We start from the raw sequence: 17425 nt of genomic DNA, 5'->3' as shown, positions 1-17425 counted from the left end.
AGCCATACCTAGAGATTATTATCTCCCCTCTAATGTTCATAGTTCGTTCTAAAACAATTGAACTAGGAGTGACGTCTGATGAAATTCTTGACGTAGTCAAGCCCTTGTGCATTATTATTTACACTTTGGTTACCGTTTGCGGATACAAGGCTGTTACAAAGTTTTTCCCACATCAAGTCTCTGATTTAGAGCTTGCTGTTTCTCTTTTGGAGAAGTGTCATCATACAACTACAGGGACATCACTCCGACAAGAAAGCACTGGAGAGATGGAGTCTAAATGTGTCATACTCTTGTGGCTGTCTATTCTTGTTTTGGTTCCTTTTGATATCTCATCTGTAGATACTAGTATTGCAAATGATAACAAAATGGGTGGACTTGAACCACCCCCTTTAGTGCTTAGGATATTGTCTTTCTCAAAAGATTATCTCTCAAGTGCTGGTCCCATGCGCGGCATAGCTGGCTTGGTCCTCTCAAGACTTTTAACACGTCCAGATATGCCAAATGCCTTCACCAGGTTTCCCTTAAATGTGCATTCGCTCCCTTTAATATTTCACACACACACACACACACACACACACACACACACACACACACACACACACACACACACACACACACATATTTAGTGTCTGTCTTGCAGTCTTAATTAGAGTTACAAATGTCATTTTGATATAATGTTGAATGTGATGTAGAACGCAGCGGAATTAAAGAAGACGATAAAACTAAACAAAGAACGATAAAATAAAGATGAAATAACTCGAAATACTAAAACTTTATTAAAATTCAAAGGGGTTTTCTCTTCAACATGAATCATAAACAAAGACTGAACTTCCTTTTATAGACTACTAAACTTTCCTAGATAGACACAAACTGGACTTTCCAAAATAATAGAAATACCTAAAACTTCCTAAACCTAGATTCATTATGAATCCTTCTAAATTAGAACTCTCCTAAACCTCTAGACCGGCCGGCAAGGCCGCGGGCGCGCGGGTTTGCGGGCCCGTCCCGTATGCGCCTGCATCAGCCTTGTTCTATATTAACATAACCCACTTCTCGAAGAATAGTTGATTGTACTCTTGAAGCATCAGAAGGCTTTACATCAAGAGGAACTTGATCAAGCTTTCCTTTACTGTGCTCATAATAAGCAGAACCAGTTGTAGATCCAACGATTCTATTGTTTTGATCAACCATCTCCATGAACTGTCTAATAACAAGAGGAACAAATTGGATTCTCTTAACTTCTTCCCGTGCTCGAAGAAGTTCTTGTTTGAGATTTTTTTGTTCATCTTGAACGTATTCTTCCTGAATATTGAGGAATTCAAGTTGTCTTTCTACGGATTTAAGACGACAGAAAAATTCATCTTCATCAACTTCTTCGAACTCTTCTTGTTCAACTTTTTCGTACTCTTCTATGGAGGGTTTTTGCCGGTGGGTCAGACTCTTCAGCCATGAATCAGGTACAATATGGAAGACGAAATCAACCAATGGTTTTCCGGTTGAATGATAAGTGGAAGACCCATTCTTTGTTCTTCCTTTAATTTCAACATCAACACCAATTTTTTTTAAATTGCAAACCGTTAGTTTAATGTAGCTGGTTTGGATAGATGGTGGTGGTGGTGGAATTAGTTTTTCACACCCAACAGTAGTACTAAAGAAGCTAGGGTCTTGATTACTTACTTTTTCTTCCTCCGTCATTACGTAATTTTTATCGCGTTCTTCTTTGATGTTATCTGAATCTAATTTATCAACATTAATACCATTGAACTCCTCTTCCTCTACTTCAGTTAATACACTAACACATCGGTTCATAGCGTCTGTCCTAGTAGTCGTATTGATCGAATCACTAATCACAACTTCTTCGTATGCTTCTTTTTCATCTTGTTCTTCTTCTGCTGCAACTTTAACGTGGTCATGAGCCTCTTCTTCAACGTCTTCATACTCTTCTTTTTCTTTTTTTTGACGGTACGACAAAGTAGGCGAGGAAGATGGTTGACGTATTATTTTTCCGAGGTCATCACACATATGTTGAATATTAGCTAAATCGAATATTAGCGATTGAACTGTTTCGGAAGAAGTCGGTTGTGGTGGCAGTGGTGGTGAATAAGGAAGAGAAGATGATTGTGTTGGTGGTGGCGGTGAATACGGTTGTCTAAGAGGTGGTGAATACTGTTGTGGTGTATAATAAGAGTATTGAGGTGGTGGTGGTGAGTATGGTGTCTGATAATAATAAGATGAAGGCAATGGTGGTGGTGGTGGTTCGGTTTTGGTCGGATAATAAGAGGGTGGAGGTTGTGATGAATTTTCTCGTACAGTTTCTCCCGGGTTCCAATGATAATCGTACGAATTCTTATTCTCATACAAACATGATGCACATAAACATCGATTCGTTATCCCTTGATAAGTATAATCTGATTGAATATAATCATCTTGACGAATAGAATACGATTGATACGAATTTAACTGGTCTGGAAAAAAATTTCCAGAATCAGTAGCCCAAAATTTTGGTGGCTCTGAATACCACATGATGTAGAACGCAGCGGAATTAAAGAAGACGATAAAACTAAACAAAGAACGATAAAATAAAGATGAAATAACTCGAAATACTAAAACTTTATTAAAATTCAAAGGGGTTTTCTCTTCAACATGAATCATAAACAAAGACTGAACTTCCTTTTATAGACTACTAAACTTTCCTAGATAGACACAAACTGGACTTTCCAAAATAATAGAAATACCTAAAACTTCCTAAACCTAGATTCATTATGAATCCTTCTAAATTAGAACTCTCCTAAACCTCTAGACCGGCCGGCAAGGCCGCGGGCGCGCGGGTTTGCGGGCCCGTCCCGTATGCGCCTGCATCAGAATGGAAATTGATACATGTGCTATAATGATACAACGATGCTCAAACATTGTGATGGAAGAGTCCAATACATTTTGACAGACTCATTTCACAATATTTTCAATGAAATATAGTGGATCAATTGATTAATGATTGATAATAACATATCTAATATCTTTGGAATAAAAATGAGTGGAATGCTTTAAAACATGTTTAATTAATATGTCCGCCTACGTGGTGGTTCCTTGAACTTTGCCTCTTTCATATTTAGATTCTTCAGATTGTTCAAAATGTGATTTAATATGTCTGTTTTGAGTTATGGTAATCCAAGTGGCTTTTAAATCTGATATTTGCTGCAGATTATCATATTTTTGTCTCGCAAGTCTAATGTTTTTATTACTTTTACGTACAAAGTTTGATAGTAATGTAATGAATAGGTACCTGAAGAGACCAGTATGACGATACATTCAACCATGGTCTAGATATATTCTTCTTAATTTGCAGTTATCTTCTTCTTCTTTTTCTTCCTGGCCAGCTTCATTGAATGGACACACGAAGTACTATCTTCCATCGAAGATGATGTCGCAGATCGTTTCCTATTACTTGGTGTTGTGGAGGCACTAGCAGCCATTTTTAAGGTTCAACCTCAGCTTTTCAGCATATATTTTCACATTTATATCATTATAAACATCGTTGCATAGCAATTTTTACTCTTTAACTGGATTAGTAAGTTCAACTGAAAATTAAACAAATAAGTAAATGACAGTGCCGCATTCTTTAGAGTTTATCTGCTTTTACTCTCTTGGAGTCATATAGACTTTTGATATATGCTATGAAGCTATTTGACCTATTTAGATCATTATTTGGTTTCGCTGGGTTGCTATTCTTTTTTTCTTTAGTTTGCGCTTCCTATACCCGCTTGGGTAGTTTGGAAAACCTGAAGGTAGTTTGGGCTTACTTGCCTCCCACATCGGTCTCCAACGTGGCGTTACGTGGTTAGAAAATTCTCCAATTTTTTCATGTCTCGTTTAATGCTTGAAAATCATTAATGTCGTTTCCTCTAGAGATTCTTGTACTCAGTCATTTGCTTAACTAATTATGTTATACATAATACGTTCCCTTCTTTTTCTTGTGCTTCCTCCATTTTGTTTATAGGAAATTTATTTGTGTTTCATATATTCACTACCTTTTCTGCTCTCTACACGAGGAATTTACATACATTGAGTCCGTTTGAATACTTGAAATCTTGATTTTATGTTACATTTTGGCTAGAGTTCAAATCATTCAAATCATTGAAATCTTGATTTTATGTTACATTTGGCATGATTTTATGTAACATTTGGCCTGATTTTACGTTTGCTCCGAAATTGTGAAGCATCGCCTGTATATGCCTCGATGCGCAAAAGGCGTGCATTAAGTCTTACAGAAAAATATAAGGTAGTATAGTCTTTTTCACTTTGCTACAATAATATATAGACTTAACTGTTTGACAAACAAGAAATATAAATGTTGGTACTTCTTATGTTGTATAAACTTAAACAAATCTTGTAAGTTTTGTTCCTTTTCTCTATAGCATTTACAGCAACCGACACAGATATAGGATATTTGGAATCTTGGAAGCCAAGCATAGTTTTCCTTTTTCAGAAAACTGGTACCACAACTTAAAGTTGCTTCTAGTAATAAGGAAATTAATTCTGAGCATCTGCAAATGGAGGTGTCAAACAGAATATTATTGCTATCTGGTTTACCGGTTTAATGTTTGGTACTTAAGACTGTCAATTTTACTGATCTATACAGGGCAGAAATACTAAATTAGGAAGGAACAATTTAGCGGAAAATGATCAAAGCAGTCATGGTCTGGGTTCAGATTCGTGTAGTTTAGAAGAAGTTGCGAGTTCTTCGCAAGATGACAACATTGATGTTCCAGAAATTTTAGAGGATATCATCGAGTTATTATTATCAGAAATTGAGAGATACGGTATGTATGAAGGGTGATATCTTGTTCTCCTTGTCTTTCTTAACTTTTGAAATGTTGACTTGTTCAGCTGTTCTCCTTGTTCTATTCCCAGCCAGGAAACCCTAGATAGGAATCCCTCCCTTCTAAGATTCCCAGCCAGAAAGGGTTTCTAACTATTATCTTTTATGTGACCCATATGGAATCCTAATCTAAATATGATTCTAATTAGGATTTCTCTATATATAGACCATTATAGAACAGAAAAGGTGTGCAATTTTCTCAAGAAAAAATCAGACTCTCAGATAGCTATGGAGAGAGAGGGATTTTAGAGAAAAAGCTCCCAACCTATCTATCTAGTCAAAAGAAGAAGAGTTATTTTCAACCTTCAATAAGGTCCTAGCTGACATTAAAGAAGGGAGATCAAGTCAACTTGCTCGGATGTCTCAAGTAGAGGAGCTACAATAGAAGCTCTCATCTTCGGGAAAAGGCATTGGAATCTAGTTTGAAGGAAAACGAATAAAGGTATTTTTCTTTCCGATTCTAGTTCATTATTAGTTCTTGCATTTGATCCTGGTAGCTAGTTAAACATATAGATGTTTGAGATTCCGCTTACAACACTAGGTGACACCAAAACCCAACACGATTCGACGAGACAATCAAAGAGTTTGGTTTTCTGACGAATGCAGAAGATTCTTGTGTTTACAAGAAGGTTAGTGGGAGCAACCTAGTTTTCTTGGTCCTTCATGTCAATGACATATTAATAATTGGAAACGATATTCCGATGTTAGAATCAGTTAAAGATCGGCTTGGAAAGTGTTTCTCAAAAAAGGATCTATGGGAGGCAGAATGCATATTGAACATCAAGATCTATAAAGATAGATTGAAGAGGATGATTGGACTTAGTCAAGAAACTTATATAGATAAGATTCTAGACCGGTTCAAGATAAAAGACTCTAAGAGAGGATTTCTTCCCATGTCACATGGCATTGTGCTAAGCAAGAATCAGTGTCATAAGAATCCTGGTGAGCTAGCACCCATGAGCGAAGTTCCTTATGCTTCGGCAATAAGATCAATCATGTACGCCATGATCTGCACTCGCCCAGACGTCTCATATGCCTTGAGCATGTGAAGCCGTTACCAATCGAATCCAGGAGAGGCACACTAGACCGCTGCCAAGAATATTCTAAAGTGCCTGAGAAGAACAAAGGATCACTTCTTGGTATACGGCGGGAAAGATGGACTCATGGTTGAAGGTCATGTGGATGCAAGTTTCCAAACGGATAGAGACGACTTCATATCACAATCTGGATACATCTTGTGTCTGCATGGAGGAGCAGTGAGCTGGAAAAGTTCGAAACTAAGCACTGTTGCAGACTCTACCACTGAAGCAGAATACCTAGCAGCTTCGAAAGCGGCCAAGGAAGGAGTTTGGATTAACAAGTTCGTAATGGAACTCGTTGTACCTGACATAGAAAAGGGAATAGCTTTGTATTGTGACAACAATAGAGCAATCGCCCAAGCCAAGGAACCTAGAGCACACCAGAAATTCAAGAATATCCAAAGGAAGTACCACGTGATCAGGGAGATCACTGAAAGAAAAGATGTGGTCATTTGCAAGGTCCATACGGATGACAACGTGGACAAATTTAAAAATGTGTCTGTTCCGCCCGGACTAATGAAGTATGTGCTCTTAGTGTGCCCGTCGGGTCTGTTTTCCTCTCTTATATAGATACATCATTAATAAAATACACAAATTTGATAAGTCCGATAACTACCGTCATTGAAGACACTGCGAATGGATACATCATATATCTTTGAAATATCAAAGATATAAATGGCTAGTCTTTTCCCGCAGACAAATTTGACTTCAATTGTTTTGAATGTCCTTCACATAATCTACAAAATTATATGCTAACGCTTAGTAATGTCAAACCAGCCTTACATGGGTTGGGATTGCCCGAGATAATACATATTATCATGATACTATTATTACTTTTTAGTTATTTTTGTTTTTATTTATTATTATTGTTTTTGATATGGGCTCGTATCATTTTCATTGTTTGTTCTTGAAGTATACAATCCACCAAAATGTCTACAGTTAATTATATATTGGTTGAAAAAATTGGCTCTTTTTTACACTAGAATCCACTAAAATGTCAATGAAAGTCCAAATCCACTAAAGTCTATGGATTTGCGAATGCCCCTGATGTTCACGGACTTCAAAATACTTATGATTGAATATTTCAGACATTCACAGACTTTAAATTATTTGTGCTTGAACACCATAGACATTTACAGACTTTGAAATGTCTGTGATTGAATGTTGCAGATATTCACAGACTTAATGTCAACCAAAATCCCCCATTGACTACACCTCTTAGTATCTTATAAGCAATTAATATAAGAATTTAATTTGAAACATAGATGTTAGCAAAAGAATCTTTCCATTTAATTCAAAGAAAATTAAAATTCAATCAATGAATCATCTGAGAGTTCAACTCATCAAAACCATCCATTTTAAGCCATGGATGGCCGAAGCGCTCGAAAATACCACAACTGAAGGTTACAGAGATTATAAATTATACATCGAGTAAAACTAAGCCAAGACAGTGGCTGAGATGTGAAATTGACGTCAATATGTTCCTCTCCAGGCGTTCCATTTGAGCTTTAACTGAAACCATAACGGAGAAACACCCAAAACCCCTCTTGTCAACCTTGGATCAAACACATCAAAATGCACTTTTCGTAGTGAATCTAACATAACTTCGGCAGGGATAGAAGGAAGCAACACAGGAAGAGCCTCGGAAGGTACGGTTTTAGCCAACTCTCGAGCCTTTTGCAAATGAACATTAGCAACAGAAGCCATCTCAAAAACTGCATTTGGTAAACCATCACGGTTATCCATCCGAATATGAGTTTGGCCCCCTTCTCTCACTAACAACCCGTGTTTCGATGCTACTTCAACGGGTATATATGGAATCTGAGGATTACGATTAAAATGGTAAGGTAGAGATCTAAGAAGTAAAAGAATACCACTTGCTTTCCCAATATGTGAGGCTGCATGATCAGCTGCTGTTGACCTTATTCCTCCGGCTTGAAGTGTCATATACAAGATGGTGGATACTGTGTCTTCTGCATATTTTACGAGTTCTTCGATTGTTTCGGGAATGTCATTTACCTCTCTTCTTGCGTCGTTAATCCGAGCTTCAACGGATCTCTTTAGCCAACTTTTGCTGATTTTGTGTTCGACGATTATAGATGAGAGAGCCTGAGCTGTGGGATGTTCGATTTTCTTGTGAGAGAAGATTTTGTCAATGGCTTCTTGCCACCAAAGGAGACGCATAAGACCGATTCTTGGATCAGAAGCAACATCCATTGCTTTGGCAGTTTCTACATTGAAAGCACGGAGAGCAAATGCAGCTTTCCGCATATGAGGGGCGAGTTGGAGGAGACAAAGGTAATGGTGGTAATCGTAGGTTCGTACTTGTTGTACACAGTGAGAAAAAGCTGCTCGGATCCCACTCGATGTCGAAACGCCATTCATCAAATTCTATTTGGTTCTTTCTGATATACAAAATAAGGGAAGAATAAAACCAATGTGTCCTATATCTGAAAGAAATTGTATTACGGCAGAATCCACAACATGAATAATAAGAATATATTGAATAGCCGAGACCCTGATGACAAATCTGACTCCCACGAAACCAAAAGAACCCCAAAATTTTTAAATTTGAATGAATATACCGAAGAAGAAAACTACACAAATGGCGACTAGGTTTTCTAAGAGAGAGACCGAAAATCTCTAACCCCTAAGCTAATGGTGCCATCCTAACTCCTGAACATAAGAGAATACCAGTGAAGGATGAATATGAGAGTTCAGCGGATACTACAGTTTCCCCAATCTCATGCTCTAATATCTGTATCGAGATCGATTAGGGCATAACTTCCAGTAATTCAAGCTATGATAATCTGATAACTCAACCCCATTTGAAATTTGAACCGCCCAATTGAGGCGGATTGGGTTGATTCATATTACACATTTTAGGTCAATAATTGTGAAACAAATTTTTAAGACAAACCAATAAAATACGGCCAGGGAAATATATAAACAAGAATAAGCTAATTCCTCATTCACTTCAAAAATTTAATTGGATTTTGACAAACACAATATAGTATTTTCAATGAACTAAAATGATTAAAAACCCTAGAAATCATAGATCAGAATTAGTGTATTGAATATAAGAATATTAAATGGAGGGCATTTCAATAGAGAATTCTAGAAAGAACTAGATTGATTGAAATCTCACCTGTTTAAAACGACGATGAGTTGCCGGAGAAATGATAAATCGGTGAGTTCGCTTTCAAGAATGATAAATCTCACCTGTTCCAAATTAAGGTACTTTAATACTCAATACTTGCACTCTTCCAATTTGACATACAAATCTTATACAAATACAGATACCATTAACAACCCAACTACAGACTTTGGTAAAATACTTAACCTCAGCAGAAATTACTCGTCGGGTAATACTTAATGAAATTTGTCGATAATGGCTCTAATTATCTGAGGATCTCTACTACTATGCTCTCATTTGAGTTTTTCCAAAGAAAACAAATTCCAACCAACAGATTCTGACAGGAGACCAAATGTTAAATAAACTACTAGATAGACTAATATTTTCGACAAAATATTTGATAGCACAAACCTAATTGATTAATCTTTAATTAGATTGTTAATGACAACCCCAAAGATTTGAATCATATTAGGGCAAAATCATAAAAATTTCTCCAAAATTTCATCAAGACAGACAAATAAAATCAATTTAGGGCAAAACCATAAAAAGTTCTCAACAATTAGAGTTGAAAAGATAACAACAAAGTACCTTCAAACCAAGATGTTGTTAGGAAGTGGCGGGATGCCAACACCAAGCTCGAAATCGAACCTAAGATGAAGCTTGGGTTCGTAGAGAGAGAGGGAGATCTATAGAATTAGAAATTTGTAAAGAGAGTTAGCAAAGAGAAAGAGGTAAGAGAGATAGATGATGATAGAATAAGAGATTTGAATCTTACCTTTGTTAATGAAAGAAGGAAGAATGATGAAAAACCCTAGATGTTTTTCTCCCAAAAAGTTTCGCTCTCTTAACCGGTTGAAATTTGCCCTAGGACTGAAAGAAGGAAGATAATGATAGAAGAAGAGATTTGACCCTGTTTTGACTAAAAGGACTGATTTTCAAAGAAGCTAAATTCGGGGGATCCAAAATGAAATAAAAACTCAAATGCCCAAAAACACAACCCACGTCATGTTGCTATGCGCGGTTGGACTGCCAACTCACCCGGCCGGGATTGGGGCCGGGATTCAACCGGGCATAGCATCATTTTTTCTGGAATCAATATGCAAATATGGCTACATGCCTACGTAGGATTGAAATTTATGGCTTTTCTTACCAGGGTAGTCTGCAGTCTGCTGTTGTGTTACACAACTGAGAAGCAATTGTTGTTAATTCTGAATTCCATAAGAGAAACTGTACAAATCAAGAGACAAAGATTACTTTTCAAACGGGAATCGAACAGAGGGGGAGAGAGAGGCCTCATGATTTATGCCCAATTTCTAGGCCTGCGACACATTTTAAGCTCAAAGAACGTCACGCGAAAAGGGCATGCGAGAATAGTTTCATATAAAAACAGGATCGCATGACCGAAGAATATAATATTTGGGACTTCTCTACTCATTGTCAATTGGTTCTTAGTTTGATGTCTATAAATATATATAAAACGAGAAATAAGTGTAGATAGCTAGGAAAAACAAGATTTCACATGATTTTGTGCCAATCAGTTTCTGAATTACAAATTTTGCTATGGTTTTGTAATACAACATATAGTGAATTCAATACGAGCACTGCCACTACCAATACATTAATGACACCCAATAACCAGTGAAAAGTAAGCAAGCGAAAAAACAAATAGTGATGAGATTCTTTTGGAATTGGTATCAAACGACAAGCAATTTCTTCTTGACCATCAAATGCATCTGCGAAAACTAATAGAGACATTATGAAGTTAGAAAACTCACCACCCACGTCAACACCAGTTCCATGTTTACCTCCATCGCCCAGTATAAATATGAAACCCGAACTAACGAGTTCTGCTTTTATAATTTTATACAACTAATAGAATCCTAAATGACATAAGATAGCCTAGTATATTACCGAATTTTACCCGAAAAAATGAGGTCTCATAAGAACAGATAGGCAATCTCATCGACCTTGTTTCTAACTAGACAGCTACAAGACCCAATTCACAAGTCCATATCAATTCACTTTTGCAAAGATAGAGATACCTATCCATGTTCTTCAGGGATCAATAACAAGTGCATGCAAGACCATGGAAATGCTGGTTAATCCACAATACGCAGGTTCAGACTGTGTTTGGAAGATTAATGTTATCGACACCCAGACACAACCAACTACTAAATACTAAGGTATATACTAGAGTTAAATGCAGTCGGCAACAATATTATAGTCCTCGAAAGGCTCCATATGATTTGTTTTTCATTCATTCAGTAGATAGACTGGAAAGTAAGAGAAGCTCCTAGCTCTAGTACAAAAAGAGAAAAATGGGTATTAGAAAAACTAAATGTGGATCACTGGATCTCCTTACTGCGTCCAAATGAAACCCTAGAAGAAAAAAGTCTATGTTAACAACAGCCCACAATGCCATAACTATGATAATAATATATTGATTTGTCATTTTACCTTCTAAACAAGCCAAATAAACCACAAAAAGTCGATCAAACCCTTGTTTCCGTTTTCATATAAATATACAAAGGGATAGTTCAATCTAGGTTCCTTCAAGAATTGGGGATCCCTAATTATCATTACCCACTCATTCAAATCTCTCAGACAATATGAAAATATCATCTTCTATAGATACCATTAAACATCACAAGGAATACATATAACAAACAAATGGAATATGGAGAGTTCTTTTCTCTTGACAGAATCAAACAAGCTTCATATAAATGGTAATGGATATCAAATTAAAACCCAAATAATTATTAAGTTCAAGTTTTTCAAGTTGAAGAGATACCTTAGAGAGAGAGAGAGATCACCAAGTCTTTTTGTTTTGACTTTTGGGAAGGTAGAGAGAGGTATTATCGTTGTGGATTTCGGTCGAGGAGGAGAAGCAAGCGTAGGGCCAATTTAAGCATCTCCAATCAACACTCAATCTTAATGTCCTAGTTGTCAAGGGCCAATAGAGATTCTCTTTCCTAAATGTCAATATAGACACACTCTAATTTTTGTTGATCTCCAATGGAGATCTAAAGTGTCTATACTTAATACACATGTATTTCTTCAATTCAATAGATAAAAAGTAGTTGAAAAGCAAGATTTTCTATTGGTTGAAATTTAAAAGTAACACTTAGAGAGTCTCAAGTAGACACTCTCATTTTAGAGTTTCTCTCTCTAGACACTTTAGAGCATCTCCGATGCAAGACTCAAAAAAATCTCTATTCATCCTATGTGTCAAGTTTCAATTGAGATTCTCACTCCTAGGTGGCGTCAATAGAGATCCTCAAATTTTTTGTGTCTCCAATGCAAAACTCGAAACTTATTTTATTTACTTATGTGTCATAGTTATTTTTGTAAATAAATAATTAGTTATTTTAGAAAATATAGAAGACTCGATTTCTATTGGTTGAAAATCAAATATTGGTGAGGTGGACAATTAGAGATATCTCAAGAGGACACTCTAGAAATAGAGTGTCCTCTTGAGATATCTCTATTCCACCCTCGACACGTCATCTTAGAGATCCAAATAGAGTGTTGCATTGGAGATAGTTTTTAAGAAAAAACTCTAAAAATCCTAAGTGGCACTCAGAGTTTCTAAGATTGAGTGTTGCATTGGAGATGCTCTTATAATAAATGTGTCCACCTCATATTGGAGTGTCTAATAAAGTGTTATATTGGAGATGATTTTTTAACAAAAACTCCAAAAAGTCTATGTGGCACTCTAAATGTTAGAGATTGAGTGTCCCATTGGAGATGCTCTTAGAGCATCTCCAATGGGACACTCTAATAAACACTCTAAAAATCTAGTTGTCAAGTGTCAAATAAAGATTCTCTTTCCTAGTGTCAATATAGAGACACTCTACATTTGTTTGGTCTCCAATGGAGTCTCTAAAATATCTTACTTAATACACATGTCCCTCTTCAATTCAATAGATAAAAAGTAGTTGAAAAGCAAAGTTTTCTATTGGTTGAAATAATAAAGTAACACTTAGAGAGTCTCAAGTAGACACTCTCATTTTAGAGATTCTCTCTCTAGACACTCTATAATAAATGTGTCCAACTCATAATAGAGTGTGTAACAAAGTGTTCTATTGGAGATGATTTTTTAACAAAAACTCCAAAGAGTCATATGTGGCACTCTAAGTGTTAGAGATTGAGTGTCCCATTGGAGATGCTCTTAGAGCATCTCCAATGCAATACTCAATCTTAGAAACTCCGAGTGCCACTTAGGATTTTTAGAGTTTTTTCTTAAAAACCATCTCCAATGCAACACTCTATTTGGATCTCTAAGATGACGTGTCGAGGGTGGAATAGAGATATCTCAAGAAGACACCCTAGAAATTGAGTGTCCTCTTGAGATATCTCTAGTTGTCCACCTCATCAATATTTGATTTTCAAGCAATAGAAATCGAGTATTCTATATTTTCTAAAATAACTCAACTTTTTACGGGCTGTGGGTGCGACATTTTCGAAAAAATATTTTGATCCTGGGGACGTGTTGATATTCCAAATAAAGAACCACTCAATGTTTGTTCCGAGGTTAGTCTCTTGATTTTCTATAATATGACGGTACATAGAACTAATGGTGAAGTTGCCTGATTTCGTTAGCAACCATCTCACTATATCTTTTTCCTGTCCCTGTAAGCTAATGTTGTATATCGTATTGCCAATGCCAGAACTAAAAATAACATTAATGATAGTAGTATTCCATTGAGTATCATGAATTAACTAGGCGAACCGAGTAAGGTCAGAGTTAGTGTGGTTAGGTAGGGGGTGCGCGGGGATCCAGTAATCCTGCCAAATATTTACCTGCGTACCTTTGTGACTTTCTCAAAATATAAGATTTTTTATGGAGTTGTGTTTGTTGATGTTCTTCCATATCCAGGAATGGGCTAGCTTAGCTGGGCCTTGGGTAGAGGTGTCGGGGAAATATTTAGCTTTGAGGAGTTTGACCAAAGCGCATTGGGATCTTTAAGCAATCGGCAGACGAGCTTGCTAAGGAAGGCCTGGTTATATAGATTGAAAAGACGGAGGCCAAATCCTCCCAGTTTCTACAGAAGATAGATGGAGGACCATTTAAGAGTGTGGATGGTTTTGGTTTTCCCACCAGAATTTGGGAGAAAGAAGTAATTAAAATTTGCATATAAAAGGGGTAATTTTTAATCTTTTCTGTTTTCAGTTATTTTGTTATGTTTATGTTGGTGAAGCTGACTTTGTTCTAATAACATGCATATGTCTTTCATCTTGAGAAGTTAGAGTTGGGCTTACCATTGAAAAGGAAAATATATATTGCAATTTTAGAGACCAAAAGTAGGTGGACAATTTTTTATTTTAGGGGAAAATAGAGCCCAAATTTAAGCTAGTGGTAAAGGGTTTTAGGTAAATAGGTCAAAATAATATTGAAAATGAGTAGAAAAACACAAAACATTTGATAATTATTAATCAGGTAAAAAAAAAGTCTAAAATACTCTTTTGTCTTTTGTGTAACTAATTCTTTATTTTTTCTTTAAACTTTAAATTTATATAAATTTTTTTTCAGATGTGGGATTTCTATGAAACTTATATATTTAGAAAAGATTTTTCATTAGCTTTCTAACAAGATCCATTACTCAATACATTTTCTAAAAAAAAAAACTTAAAAAATGGCGTTTTTTCTGGACGTTTTTCTGCAAATCGGGTTTACAATTCTTGTAAATTGGATTTGCAAAATGTAAATTTCAATCTGCGGTTGCAAAATATAAACTTCAAATTGGATTTGTAAAATGTCAATTGCAAGCTCTGTAGATGGTAATCGCAGGTTGTAGCTCGATTTACAAAACTTGCAAACTCGATTTACAAATCGAGAAACAAAAACTGAAATTTTCTCTTCTTCAAATCCGAAAAAATCTTCTTCATCATTAGATAAAACCTCACTTGGGTTTCAGATTTGGTTGTGCGTCATCATCAACATCAAAATAAAACTTATTATCGACAACACATTCATCATCTTCATCAATAATATTAAGGTTTCAGTTTTTCTAGGATTTGTCAGCATATTCATCATTATCACCTAAATAAGAGTTTTGTCTCACTATAATACCACCAAATCAGTTATTAGGTGAATCTTATGTTGAGGAATAACTAAACTGCGAAAAATATCAGATGCAAAAGAAGATTCGAACTAGAAGAAGAAGATGAAGAACAAGATTCGAACTAGAAAGAGAAAAATAAAGTTTAGTATAGAGAGAGAAGAAGAAAATAACTGAACCGAGAAAATATTAAGACGAAGAAGAACATTCGAACCACATGAAGAAGAAGATTCGAACTTCAAGAAGAAGATTCCAACGAAAGAAGATGACGAAGAACCCTAAAAAATTTTGGTTCTTTTGAGAAAGAAAGTGGAGTTTATTGGGTAAAGATATTTAGAGACTCAAAAAAATAAAAAATTACATGATTGCTAAACGCCCATATTATATTAAACCTTATATATCATTACCAAATTTGTAGCTCATAGAAAAGAATACATAGTTGACATGAAAATTATTTTGACCTAAACAACCATTTCGTGAGTCTCTAAAGTTAAGTTAATGATAATTTAGTATTTGCACACTTTTTGACCTGAATAATAATTTTCAAATGTTTTATGCTTTTTCACTTATTTTCTATATTATTTTGACCTATATAGAAATTACTCCATCATATATTTAGGTTGTGTTTGATACAGAACTTTCCCAGAGAAAGTAGAAAAAATTTCTCTAAATTTTCCGTTTTCTTTGTGTTTGATAGTCAATTTAGGGAAAAGGAATTGTGGCATCACGTGATCTATTTTTCTTAACTTTCCCCAAAACAGGGGGAATTTAAGACCCTCCTTTTACAGGAGTAAAACTTTCTTTATCCTTTGAAAAGAAAAAACAACCCTTTTGTACTCTCTCACAACTCTACTCGTTTTCTCTCTCTCTCTCTCTCTCAATATGCTTAGTTATGAGTAAAGTTCATCTTCATCATCCTTGACAAAAAAAAAAAGTTCATCTTCATCAATGCAAAAAAAAAAAGTTCATCTTCATCTCTTTCTCTCTCTAAAAAGCTCCACACTTCATTTTCGTCTCTACCTATACAATTATCCCTAATTGATGATTCCTCTTTATCTAGGTTATTAATAAACTTTCAGAAGCTTGGAGGTAATCATAATGATGAAAATCCCTCATTCAAAACATTCTTAGCCATAGAAAGCTTCATTTTCGTCTCTACCTATACAATTATCCCTAATTGATGATTCCTCTTTATCTAGGTTATTAATAAACTTTCAGAAGCTTGGAGGTAATCATAATGAAGAAAATCCCTCATTCAAAACATTCTTAGCCATAGAAAATCCATAGAGAACTGATCTCTCTCTCATGATGGAGTATGTTTCTTCACACACAAATACTATATAATTACAATCCACATACATAAATTAGTTTTGAGTTTTCTGTTAAAATTTTTGGGTTTTTAATTTGTTTGTGTTAACCAATTGTGTTGCGTTTCTTCTCTTTGACACATTTTATGGTTTCAATATGTAAATCCCAACACCTATCTCTCTCCCTCTTGTACACATCTTTACTTTCGAGGAACAAATTTTTTCAGTGAAGGATCAAATAATCGAAAACGAAAATAAATGGAAATTTTTTTTTCCATAGTCAACCAAACAATAGAAAATATGATTTCATATATAGAGAAAATGATTCTCGGTGAAAAAATATCCTAGAGTAAAAATTTCTCTAATTTTTTTTCTTTTCCCAAATTGCTATCTGTTATAACTGAAAGTCGCGGAAGCTATCGAACCTATCCTAGAAATTGATCCGATTAGGAAGATTAACCGAAAAGCTAAGTCAAAATCAAATATGCGAACAGAATTTAACGAGGTTCGGCTTAAATTCTGTTCGCATATTTGATTTTGACTTAGCTTTTCGGTTAATCTTCCTAATCGGATCAATTTCTAGGATAGGTTCGATAGCTTCCACGACTTTCAGTTATAACAATTGGTACCAGAGCCTTGTTGAGATTGAACGAAGAGAAGATGGGATCGAGAAGTGGTACGATCAAAGCAGGGAAATATGAGATAGAGAAGTTCAATGAGAAAAACGATTTTTCTTATTGGCGGATGCAGATGAAGAATCTGTTAATCTCGCAGAAATTACACAAGACGTTGACGGGAAAGAAACCAGGAGATATGTCAGATGAGGATTGGGAGGAGTTAGATCTCGAAGCACGGACCACCATTATGTTGTGTCTTGAGAGGGACGTGGCGTTCCTAGTAGACGAAGAAACAACGGCGGCGGGTGTGTGGTTAAAGCTAGAAAGCAGTTTCATGACGAAAACTTT

General features: G+C 35.7%; 3 protein-coding genes across 11 annotated transcripts in view; 1 reads left to right on the top strand and 2 right to left on the bottom strand.

Annotated features, from left to right (window-relative positions):
• LOC147531959 (uncharacterized) overlaps positions 1-3502 on the top strand; it is a 28991-nt gene extending 25489 nt beyond the window's left edge. The window contains exon 4 of one of the 2 annotated variants that reach the window (XR_015227314.1): positions 3375-3478. The gene's annotated coding sequence lies outside the window, so the exon portion shown is untranslated. Of the gene's footprint in view, positions 1-3374 lie in introns of both variants that reach the window. The other variant, XM_086646196.1, reaches the window with a different exon arrangement.
• LOC147531955 (tubulin-folding cofactor D-like) overlaps positions 1-17425 on the bottom strand; it is a 50647-nt gene that overhangs the window by 13888 nt on the left and 19334 nt on the right. For 2 of the 7 annotated variants that reach the window (XM_086646189.1, XM_086646190.1), the window contains exons 1-3: positions 11883-12018; positions 10242-10318; positions 9104-9177 (exon numbers count right to left, since the gene is read on the bottom strand). The exons of 1 other annotated variant lie outside the window; for it this stretch is intronic. The gene's annotated coding sequence lies outside the window, so the exon portion shown is untranslated. Of the gene's footprint in view, positions 1-9103; positions 9178-9679; positions 9778-9866; positions 9962-10241; positions 10319-10866; positions 11471-11882; positions 12047-17425 lie in introns of those variants that run through there. 4 more of the 7 variants (XR_015227313.1, XM_086646188.1, XM_086646187.1 and 1 more) reach the window with 4 other exon arrangements.
• Positions 7224-9180, bottom strand: LOC147531958 (uncharacterized). Of its 2 annotated transcripts, XM_086646195.1 has the most exons (2): positions 9104-9180; positions 7224-8360 (listed from the first exon to the last, which is right to left on the bottom strand). In XM_086646195.1, the coding sequence occupies exon 2, from the start codon at positions 8338-8340 to the stop codon at positions 7429-7431; it is 912 nt and encodes a 303-aa protein (XP_086502321.1). In that variant the 5' UTR covers positions 8341-8360; positions 9104-9180; the 3' UTR covers positions 7224-7428. The 2 variants fall into 2 exon arrangements, with proteins under 2 accessions (XP_086502321.1, XP_086502320.1); XM_086646194.1 differs by lacking the exon at positions 9104-9180 and having other exon boundaries at positions 7224-8484.

The sequence above is a fragment of the Eschscholzia californica genome, unplaced genomic scaffold (assembly GCF_041429995.1).
Source record: "Eschscholzia californica isolate CP2 unplaced genomic scaffold, dmEscCali1.0.p SCAF_6, whole genome shotgun sequence".
In the NCBI taxonomy this organism is placed as follows: Eukaryota; Viridiplantae; Streptophyta; class Magnoliopsida; order Ranunculales; family Papaveraceae; genus Eschscholzia; species Eschscholzia californica.
Note: the sequence above shows the minus strand (reverse complement) of the source record. Positions and strands in the feature narration are given on the sequence as shown.